Raw genomic sequence first — 11547 nt, forward strand, 5'->3', positions numbered from 1 at the left:
GGTCACCGTCCCCGTGTGAGGGTCACCGTCCCCGCGTGAGAGTCACTGTCCCCGTGTGACAGTCGTGTACCCTTGTCACCTCCCCATCCACTCTCCTCTCTCTGTCCTGCTCCTCCCCTGACACTGAGGGAGACTGCACTGTCCCTTGCTGTCCAGCTCAGCTGGCTTTGGCTGATGGCGGCGCGGGCGGACAGCGAGCCAGTGTGCACATTCCTGCGGCTCCCTCCTGGCCCAGGCCTGTCTCCGGCAGGGGCTGCTTCAGCCAGGACAGGCTACCTGTCCCTGCATCGCCCCCGTAGGCCCAGGGGAGTGGCTGTCACCGTCACTGACCCCGTGTGGTTTGGTCCCTGCCCTCGCTCTTACGGCTCCCTGACAAACCCTTCCAGGGGAGCCTTTGTAGGGGTGCCCAGTGTCCAGAACTGCAGTACTGTCCTGAGAGAGACTGAACAGAGCCAGCAAATGTGATGGTGCCAGTATGAGGACGTCTCAGAGTCACAAGCAGACGCTGTAAATAGCCGATGACGATGACTGCCTGAGGGGCCAGTGGTTCCCAGGTGCACTGAGGGGCGTCCAGCGGGACCTGCCCACCTGAGCGTGTTCTGGGAGGGACCCAGCACAGAGTCCAGGCAACTCCCCAAGTGGCTGTGATGCCGCCACTCCCAGAGGTGACAAGTCACTGTGGACAGTCAGCGGGCTCCGGGCGCTGTGACTGGGTGGATGAGAGGTGTCACGGACACCATGGCCAGGGCCCCTGAAGTGCCTGCAGACTGTCCCCTGGCTGTGTCGCCAGGACCCTGGGCAGCCGCTCTGTGTCTTAGCCTGCAGTTGACACAGCTGGATACAGACCAAGGACCACAAAGGGTGGACCTTCGTGGCTTTTCAAGGTCACACATTCACGTGCAAAGTGGCCTCACAGGGCTTCGGAAATGCCTCCCGGACTTGGTCTCTTGTCAGTTTGAGAGTCACACGGGTGACCGAGTTCCGCGTGCGTCCCTGGCCAGGCTGTGGAACTAGAAGCTGAGACAAACTCCTCCCCTTCGAACGGCAGACGTGCCCTTGGAGCAGAGAGAGCCGAGGACGCTGCGGCCCTTCTGTCCTGGAAGGCGTCATCGTCCCTGAGGCTGTGAACCTCACACAGTCGCTCTCCTCGCTCTTTGCCTCTGAATCTCTCAGCACTGGGTAGTTTTCCGAGAAGCTGGTTCTCTGGGTGGGCCATGCTGGGGTGCAGGGCCGTGGGGGCCGAGGGCTGGGGCTCGTCACGCCCCTGGGCGCTGGCTCTGGGGCCTCCGTGCCTGGAAAACGCTTCTGCTGAAGGCGTGTGAGCAGCTTTCCTCTCTGCTTTCAGGGGCCAAGGACATTCCAGGACAAAGGGACTCGCTGGTCCTTCATTCAGATGCTTGAGCCGTGAGCCTGTGCCAGGTGCAGAGGCCACAACCACCCGAGTGCGTCCGGGCCTGAGTGTCGTCGGGGACACGGATCACAGACGGCCAAGCAGGTCTGTGAGGCAGGACAGGGGCAGCGCTGAGTGGCCTGAGTTGGTGATAGGGAGGGACATCGGGGCGATGGGGGGTGGCCAGAGAGAGCACATGAGGACAGCCAGCCGTCCTCGAACACAGCGCAGCCCTCTGCCGAGCTGACGTCTGCCTCCGTGGGAATCCCACGGGCATGTGGCCGCACCGTTAAAAGCCTCTGCAGGAGCAGCGACAGGGAGCCTGGCCCCGGCGAAGACGGGTTTTTTCTGAACCGCATCGCACGACCCGGTGAACAGAGGTGGCTGACGGGAGGGCAGACGTTCAGTGTTCCAAGTGCCCGCCGCGGCCGAGTGCCCTTCCTGGGGGGCGGGCCAGGTCGCCTCACCACTATGACACGGTCAGGGCCGGTCCTGCAGCCCCTGACCCCGCCCGGGGCCCGAGCATCAAGCATGGAGCATCAGTGGGACAGACGGGGGCAGCGGGAAGTGCTACTTAACGTGACACGTTCTCACGGTTCAGGACGCGCCCCACCTCGTGTCCGCCCCCCGTGTCCAAACGCACACGTGCGTCACAAACCGCAGCACGGCGAAGCAGAACCGCGGGGCTGACGTGGCTGCTCCCCAGTAGGGACTCTGTGGGTCTGGACCAGAAGTCAGGAGACAGGGGAGTGACGAAGCGCGGGGCCGGGAGGCGGTGGGAGGGGCGTGGGGAGAGGGGCACGGCTGCCCTCCCGGGGCTGCAGCCCCACCCTGCATGTCCCCAGACCTCACTGCGCAGGTGACACACGCGGCCACGTGCTCCCTGAGCTCAGCTGTGACTCGCCCACCTGATCAGCGACGGTCACGAGGCTGACCTTCGATGCCTTGTCTGTTCGTGGAGAAAACAAGAAAACAAGAGCTTTTTTCTAAGAACAAACGGATCTGGATTTGCTCTCAATCTGCCCGTCATCTGCGTCAACCTACCTGAAACGTAAAAAATCTTCCTCGAATGCTGACGGCACCTTACGCACGAGGAGAGACCGAAAACGACTCTCAGCCCCGATCTCTGGCATCCTTGGCAGGAGCACCGACCCCGCTTCCTGCTGTGCAGCCTCTCCCCCGGGTACGGCGCCGCCACGGGTCCCGGGACCCCGCCTCCCACGCCAGGGCAGGGCTGGGGGAATGTGGGCCTCAGCCCCTTGGAGCACAGGAAGACTGGACGAGCAGCCGGGGATGGCCACGCATCTGCAGTGACCAGCGGTGGCCACGAGAGGACAGCCAGCAAGGAGAGGGGTCTCATCCATGTCCCGGAGGCGGTGGCCGCACACAGACGTGGGGGTGGGGCGGCTGCTGGAAACCGCACGGCCTCTGACGGTGTGGGCCCCAGTGGGGTCACACGGCTGCGGGGAGACAGCACCCCTGGGACGCCCTGGCGCCCGCATCCACAGCTCTGGGGGCAGCCGTGTTCCAGACGTTCGGACGCTGCGTCGTGCACACGGATGGGACACGGGGCCCAGGTCCCGGGCAGCGGGCCAGAGGTCTGCACGGCCGGTGTGGGCCTGGCCCCTGCAGCAGTGCACGACCGGGCGTGGCCGGCGGTGACGTGGTGACGTGCTCGCTCGCTCACCTCCGCCTGCTGCATCACCCCTCGCAGGGGCTGGGGTCTGAGCTGTGCCCCCTAGGGTCCCCTTCCTCACGAGATCGGATCACAGACTGTTGTTCCTGCGTCACTGGACCAAGGCCTGAGCCACCTGGCCGGTGACGCCCAAGTCCTTCGCCTCCTGGTCATGCGCCGCATGGAGAAGGCCAGGTCTGATGTGGTCTCGAGCTGGCCGGGCGCCCGTGAGGGTGGAACCCTCAGTGACCCACAGTGTGCCGGGAGAAGCCACGGGGCAGCAAACTCGGAGGCCACTGGCCTGGTGGCAGAAACACAAGGGCCAGAGACCCGCCTGCAGTGACACCATGGGGGGGCCAGCGCAGAGGGAGCCACGCGGCAGGCACCTGTCAGACATGCAAGCTGGACCCTAAGCCCCACAGCCCCCAAACACTCCCCGGGGACAGTGGGAGCAGGACAGAGACAGGCAGCCACCCGTCGGGCCCGGACCTAACACGCCGTTAAAAAGAAACTGCCCTCGGGGACACAAGGTGACCGGGAGGGTGACCCCACGAGCCTTACTGCCGGCCTGGATGCCTGACCATGTCTCCGGGGGGAGAGCCAGCCTCTCAGCGCGGCTGGCCGGGGACCAGAGCAGGGTGGCCGCAGCTGCGGGGCATTTCTACATGACGGACAAGCGTAGCCACGCACGGACTGGCTTGAAGCGGGGTGACGACTGCGTGGGGTTCATCATCCCTTTACAGGACTGTTCTCCACAACTAAAACGTTAGGAAGAGCCGCTGGCAGCGAGAAGAGGCTGCGGGAGCAGGGCGCGGTGGACAGAGGGGGCTGAGGGATGGCTGGCCAGTGGGGGCCACACCGTGGCTGCGGCTCCACTGTGGTCTGCCGGGGACACCTGTGGACGCCATGTCGGGCACAGAAACGAGGGCTTCGCCCGTCGGGGCGCCCAGGGCCTGCGGCTCGGCTAGGCTGACCGCTGGTGAAACTCACATCCCGTGTGCTACAACCTGGTGTTACCTGAGGCCCACCTGCCTCCTAACAGACCTGCCTGACAACACCGCCCGCCGAGCTCTTGCTCCTGAGCAGGACGCCTGCGTTTCAGACAACGCACCAGGACGGCCCTGGGGTCGCTGCGGGGACTTGTGAGCACCGTGGCCGGGGTCATCCGCCGCACTGCCTGGCCGCCTGACGATGCAGCCACCACTCAGCGCTGCTGGTCACCGTCTGGGAAGTCCCTGCTGGCCGATGCTCAGCAGGGGCATGACGGGACGGGAGCACAGGCCACGCACGCGGGAAGGAGACGCGTCACGCATTTGGCGCTGCACACAGTGCTGTTGGGCGGTGACTGCGGGGGCCCTCGAGAGAGGCGGGGGCCCTGGCAGGCATCCCCCCACGGGCAGCGACGCTGTGATTAGTGCCAGAGGTGAGCAGGCCCTAGGACACCTCAGAGGGTCCCGCCACAGGCTCCCAGGTCACCCGCAGTGCCTCGCCTGCCACGGCCTGGGGAAACGGCATGTGCCGGAACCACGCCCGGCGGCATCCCCAAGGCCACGGCGGCCGTGGTCAGGAGTGCTCGGCGAGACCCTCCGGGCTGCAGGCCCACGCCCGCTGGCCCGGAGCGGCCCCTTTCAGACAAGGAGGCGTCACCGTGGGCCACCTGTTCCTCTCGCTCGACTGCATCCCTCGGTGGCATGGCCCACCCTATGCTGCCTCCCGGTGCTCAGGCCGGGGCTGTGGCCGGCGGGCAGGGGCGCCGAGCGACGGCTGTGGGAACCACGGTGCACGTGGCGGTCACGCCCGCTTAGCTGCTTACCTGGAGGTAGTGGCACGGCCGCAGGGGCGGCTTGATGTCCTGGTGGGCCAGGGGCCTGTCCAAGTTCAGGGAGCTCTTGCGGCAGGCCTCCTTGGCCTGGCTCACGGTCAGCGTGGACCAGGAGCTCCGCTTCATGTAGGTGGCCTCGGGCGCCATGCCCAGGCCCTCGCAGGCTGAGCACTTGACGTCGCTGTTGCTCTTGGAGGGCTTCAGGGAGAGGCCTGCGAAGGGGCCCAGGAACGGCTCAGGGTAGCAGTGGGGGCCGTGGTCTGCGAAATGCCTGGCAGCCACGCTAGCCGCGCGGTAGGTGCTGTCACTGTCCAGGTTGTCGTCGGAGCTCCACCAGCTGCCCAGCCCCGACCGCTGCTTGGCCTCGGGCACCCGCTCTTTGCTCTTGCTGCGTCTGCCGTGCTTGGCGTGGCGGCCGTGGTGGTCGTCCACGCGGCCATCCCCCTTGGTGCCGTTGACGTTGCTCTTGGACGCGCCCTCGAGCGAGTGGGACTTGGTGAAGAGCTTCTGCACGGAGTGGACGAGGTGGCGGATGCGGCCGGGGCTCTCGCCGCGGGGCTCGGGGGCCGACGCCCTCTGGTACTGCAGCGTGTGGAACCCGTCCCTGTGCAGGGGCAGCTGCTTCTCAAACTGGTCCAGCAAGTTGGCCGGGATCCGGTGCGTTTTCGCGCTGGCGTGGGACACGGCGCAGTCGTCTCTCGTGTCGTAATGTGAGCTGCAGTGCGTCCTGGGGAACGTGCTGCTGGACACGTGGTCGCCCAGCACCACAGGCACCATCATGCAGTCGGAGTGGACGGAGCTCCTGGGGGAGCAGCGGTGACGGTCCCCGGGGCAGCTGTCCGTGGGGCTGAGCAGGTAGGGCCGCCTGGCCTCCGGCCCATGGAGGGCCAGCTCGTGGGCGTGTGAACAGCCGTCCAGCGCTGTGAACCCGCAGGTGTGGCCGGGACACAGCTGCGGCTGATTCCGGCTCCCGGTCAAGCCTTTCATGCTGCTGGGGGTGGAGGAGTGTCCCTCGTCATCGAAGTGTGGCGTCAGAGGCCATGTGCACGGCTGGTCTGCTGGGGAAACAGAGGTGGCGGTTAGACTGCGGGACACGGGCAGCGGCCCTGCACGCCGGCCCCTTCCGCCGGGGTCAGCGGTCACTTTCGGTCGGGGCAGACAAGTGGGCAGTCTTCCTTTCATACCACACTGACTGCTCCGAAGTACAAGAATCTCAAGGGGAACACACTTTGATGTCCCCAAATATTGTTCTACAATTACAAACACTCAGTGTCTGCCCGACCATCAGGCCCCTTGGGGGCCGGACTGTGGTGTTAAGCAGGTGAACACTCGAGGGAAAAGGTGCATCGCGGTCTTCAGTGAGGTCTGCGTGCTTTGTGCACGTGTGGCGTGTAACATGCTCATAACCCACACAGGAAACAGGCGACTGCAGTGTACAGTGTGCACACGTGGTACGTGGCGTGCACATCTGACGTGTTCCTGTAACGCACACGTCTGTGCGTGACGTGCATCTACGTGTATGGAGGGAGCGTGCACACACGTGCCACGTGCACGGAGCACACGGCACGCATACAGTGTTACGTGTGCAGGAAGCCGACTGGCGAGCTAAATCCCCTCCGCGCAGCCTAAGTGGTTGCAGAGCATCTGGATGGGGACCCGCGGGCTGTGGCACGGTGACCATCCCGACACCCATCGCCCCCTTGCCACTGCCGCTCTCTGCGCTGGCCCCCCTGTCACGTGTTCACTTCCCCCCCTCTGCCTTGAGCTTCAAGGTCGTCCGGCCTTGATCACCTTGCTGGGCTGCAGCAGACAACGTGTCGCCAGGCGATGAATCATGGCTGCACAGACTTGGCCAAAGACCGTCCCTGCATGAGTGTGACACACGCTCCAGGGCGTCACAGCCATCAGCACGGAGGATGCCGGACGTCTCCTGGCACGTTGTGACGGACACATGGCAGCAGTGACCCAAGGACACAGACACCGGGTCCGCGTGGTCTGCGCGGTGCACGGCCCAGGGACGGGATGCCCACTGTGGGGCGGCGGGGCCCCTCACACACGGGTGGGGACCCTGGTTTCCGCCGCCCTCCCCAGACTGCAGGCCGGGGCTTAGAGGGCGGCTATCGCACAGGCAGTGCGTGGCAGGGTCAGGCCCGAGCCCGCACAGCCCGTCTCCCCCGCCCCTGCCCTGCATGACAGCGACCAGTGGGCCCAGCCTGTAGAAGGGTGGGGGTGACCCAGCAGTCGGCACACACGGTGCCTCGGGCAAATGCAGCTGGCAACCCAAACCCACAAGAACATCCTGACTTGTCTTTTGGGGTCTGAAACAGCGAATCTATGGCAACACGAGACTGTGCAGATTTGGGGGCGGCGGGCACAGGGTGGCCGGGGCGGGGAGTGGAGGCGAGGGCCCGGGCAGGGCGCAGTGATGGGCTCCGTCTCCCCCGTCTGACATGAGGACTCGGCTACACTTGACAGAGACGAGATAAACGCTGACCCGAAAAGCGAGCCTTATGTGACTCTTCTAACAGATTCGCTTCAACTCCCAGACCTCCAGCCGCCTTGCCTGCTCCAGAGCCGGGCTGGAAGCCTTGCCGGGCAGAACGTTGAAGTCCAGACTGTGGGTCCGCCTGTGACTCGTCCGCGTGCACGGCACAAGCCCTGAGGCTTTAGAGAAAACCTTCAGACGGGCTCCGTTCACACACCTGTCCTCAGGTGCGGGCTGGGTCTTGTCGCAGCGTGAGGATGAGCGGTCCCTCAGAGACGCCCCCGCTCACCCCCGCCCGCAGCAGCTGGCGTGCTGTCCACTCCGGATGCCTGGTGGCACCTGCCGACCGGCTCATGGCTGGGCGCCTGGCGCTTCACATGGCATGCGATGGACTGCAGGGACAGGGGACCCCCAGTCACGGCCAGTCCCACTTGGGTGGGACAGTGGGGGACCGTCACTGCAGTGAGCACCCAGTGGTCAGCCCGTTCTGCCGTGGGGCTCATGTGTGAACACCAGCTGACGCCCGCGCCTCCTGTGCACACCCCCGAACACGCGTGTGCTTGGCTTTGTCCTTCCAAGGTGGCGTTTGAGACCTCACTTTTCTTCAGTTTGTAGCTTTTCTACTTTTACTGGATGCACTGGTGTGACGCTGGTTAATAAAATTGTACGGGTTCCAACTGCATAGTCGTGTGACGCGTCGTCCGTACCGCGCTCTGTGCTCGCCACCCACCCCGCGTCCAGTCTCCCCACAGCCGAGTCGCCCACCCCGTTCCCCTCTCCATTCCCACCCCCAGCGACCACCCACTGCTGTCTGTGTCCACGAGTTTTCGTCTGTTTGCCTTGCTTGTCCGTGTGTTCAGTTTTTACCCCACGTATGAGTGAAATCACGTGGTCCTTGACCTTTCCCGTCTGTCTCACCTCACTCAGCATGGCGTAACTCACACGGGGTCCGCCACGACAGGACAGCAGACGGTTCAAAGCCAAACGGAAACACCCAAGAGCACATACCTCGTCCTGGTGCCGAGGAGGCGGCGACAGACCTCACTCCGATCAGGACACCGTCTGGGAGCAGCAGCCACCCCAGGTCAGGCTCCAGGACACTGGATTCTGTGCCTGACGGAAAACTATGTGCACAGACGAGTCCCAGCACGGGGCGTGACACTCAGTGCCCGGACATGTCCCCTGGGCTGCCGGAGACACGCTGGCTCCCTGGGCTCGCAGTGGCATCGGGTCCATCACTCCTGAAGTCCCCTCGGATGTCACGTCGGTACGACAGCCACGCCTCCGCCGTGGGTGCCACTGGGTCCCTGTGCCATCGCCACTGGTGGTCCCATCATGCACGCCCGGTCCTCCCTGTGTTCCTCACGGCCGCAGGGCCACGGCCAACGCCCGGGCTCATCTCTGACAAACGAGCACATGCTCGCGGCTCCTAGTGCAGCGAGGTGACGAATCCTCACTTCCACAGCACCGAGCATCTGGGGGCAACGCGCCCCGCAGACGCTCCCTTCTGGCTCCGAGGGGGGGGCGCCGGTGGCGGCTCTGGCTGCGGGAGGCCCCGTGAAGGCTCAGCCTGCTTCAGAGCTCAGGAGCTGTGTCCTGGGGGCCGGCCACGTCGGACGCAGTGGCGAGCGTGTGCAGACTGTGGGGTCGGTGACGCGCGTCCTGCTCCGGCCACAGAGACGTGTACCTCTGGGCTGCCCCTCTGCCCCCAGCCTGGGTCCCCGATGCCAGTCCGCGTACTTGGGGAGTGGGGCGGCATGTTCAGGTCCCAGGCTGGAGGTCTGACGGAGACTCCCTTGAGAAAATGTCATCACAGCCACACGGTTGGGTCTAAGGGCCCCCAGACGGAGAGGTGTGCGGCAGCAGAGCCTGCTGCGGTCCCCACTGTGGACGAAGCTGCTGACTGTGCACACGGGCTTCTGCAGGCAGCTGGAGCTTCCAGAACTTTCAGCAAGGAGAGCCGCTAGGCCAGACCGGCCGCCATGCAGCGGCTGCTAAGTCTGAATGATCTTCGGCAGGCATCTAGGTACCGTGTCAGGTTGCTGTGACCTGCTGGCTTTGCTCGGGGACAGGGAAGCATCGGGGGAGGCTGTGGGTTTGGAGCCACTGTCCTCCAACACCGGACTTAAAGCCGTCCCCGCCCCCGGCAGTGCCGGCCACCGCGATGCATGCGAGTAGCAGGGTCCGCCCGGCCACGTCCCCAGGTGCGACGCGGGGCCTGTGCCCGCCTGGTGAGGCTCGTGGGCGTTACTCCGCTTAGCGTGCGTGCGTGTGAGCTTGTGCTCCTGCGACGCAGCTGAGACCGTGGTCTTTGTCTGCGAGCGACAGGCTCGCTGCAGCCTGTGTGCTGCGTTCCCCCGCAGCGTCCCCACTCAGTGCTCCTCCCACGGGGTCGGGGGTCACGGGCTGGCGCTGCGCAGTGCACCCGCCTGACAGGGTCCGGTGAATGCTGACGCTCACCGCGGCTCACGTCCGTTTCGTGGCGAATCTACGACGTGGCAGCGCTGACCCGGACAGGAAACGTTGCGCTTTCTGCCCTGCCCTGATGGGGCTGGGCGCACGGGCTCCCGTTCCAGGCGCTGAACAGACCCCGGGGTTCGCCGTGCGTGTGTGGCCACCGCTGTCACCCGACGTGGAGCCCTCGCTCCGACCAGGGTCGGCCTCCACGGAGGAGGCGTGTGTTTGGCACGCGCTGTGGTGCCGGTGAGGCTGCCCGTGGGACCCGCGTGGGACCCGCGTGGGACAGCGGCTTTGGGTGGAAGGACTCCCGGCCGGGTGAGGGGGTGAACGCCGCAGAGACGCGTCATGACAGGCTGGGGGTGGGGCACAGCCCGACGCCCGGGGGCAGAAGGGGAGCCACGCGAGACGGTCGGCGCACACGTCGGCAGCACGTTCGTCCAGTGCGGGTCGGCGTCAGTTACAGACCCTCTGCTCCGCCATCAGGTGCGCTGGGCCAGACCCACGGCGCCCCGCGTCCTGGGAGAAGGCTCGCGGAGTGGCCGCCCGACCCCGCCACGCCTGGCCGAGCTCAGGTCTGACTGGCTGCAGGTTCATTAGTCACGTGGACAAACCGCATACCCGAGCCCCAGCCCCCCACCCTGCACCGAGAATCGTCGTCAGGTTGTCGCGGTGCCCGGAGGGGGCGTACGCTGCAGTCCGTGGTGACAGCCAGTCCCTATTCCTCCTCCGTGTTACTTCGAGCCTCTTCTCATTCTCGATGCCTCCAGCACAGCCACCGAGAAGTGGGGGGCCCCGGCATCCGTGCATCGGCTCCTTTCCGCCCCCACAGACTGGCCAGGTTGCCCGGCTCCACCCCGACCGCTAACTTTTCCCTAGATGTGTCCCAGAGGCCACACTGCACAGCCGCAGCTCACGTCCAAAGCAAGCAGCCACCATCCTCGTTCGCGCCGAGGTCTCCGGCTGTGCGACATCGTGCACATTTGCGTGTGAGTCACGTACCGTTGAAGAGGCAAACACAGAAAATCTTCAGAACTAAAAACAGTCCCAGAGGCCCGTGTTTTCAGTTATTGCAGTTTGCAAATGAACTTGGCAGTCACGGAGCTCCCTGCAGAACGACTCTGCGGGAAGCACAAGTCTGCCAGGAGCCCGGGCCCGCTGCCCCGGGCGCCACAGTCACGCCCCCGCGGCCGCTGACGCCAGTCTCCTACGCCCGGATCCGTGAGTGTCATCTGCTGACAGCACATGGGCGTGATGATCACAGTAATCACAATGTCACGGGAGGCTGGCATCTGTCACTCACTGGGATGAATGTGCCAAGGTCTCGTGTGATCAGGTTTAATTGTCTCCTACCCGCCCGCTTTCTCTCGATGAACAGGGGTCAAAGGCTGTGGGGAGTAGGCAGACCGTCTGGTCCCCCAGCAGGCACAGGGGCACCTGCAGAGCCCGCTGGGCGTCCACTGTGCACCCTGCCTCTCGTCCCCCAATACTGCAAGAAGCCGTGACCCCCCATCCTGCCACCCGGCCTCTGCAAAGCACGACCTGCCAGTGGCTCCCAAAGTTCCTCACGATGCTCCACAATGCAAGATGTGTTTTACATTGAAACCTAAGACACACACATGTGCACACACCAATATGCCACATATCCACACACATGCACACACACGTCCATACAAACATGTGCACACACACATCCACACCACACATCCACGCATCCA

The 11547-nt window shown here is 64.9% G+C and overlaps 1 protein-coding gene across 1 annotated transcript in view; it reads right to left on the reverse strand.

The window, feature by feature from the left end:
* Positions 1–11547, reverse strand: part of DLGAP2 (DLG associated protein 2) — a 317447-nt gene that overhangs the window by 52408 nt on the left and 253492 nt on the right. The window contains exon 8 of the mRNA XM_039877344.1: positions 4879–5942. Coding sequence (XP_039733278.1) covers positions 4879–5942 — 1064 coding nt within the window. The remainder of the gene's footprint in view (positions 1–4878; positions 5943–11547) is intronic.

This window comes from Pteropus medius, unplaced genomic scaffold, assembly GCF_902729225.1.
Source record: "Pteropus medius unplaced genomic scaffold, Ma_sr-lr_union100, whole genome shotgun sequence".
NCBI classification, from domain to species: Eukaryota; Metazoa; Chordata; class Mammalia; order Chiroptera; family Pteropodidae; genus Pteropus; species Pteropus medius.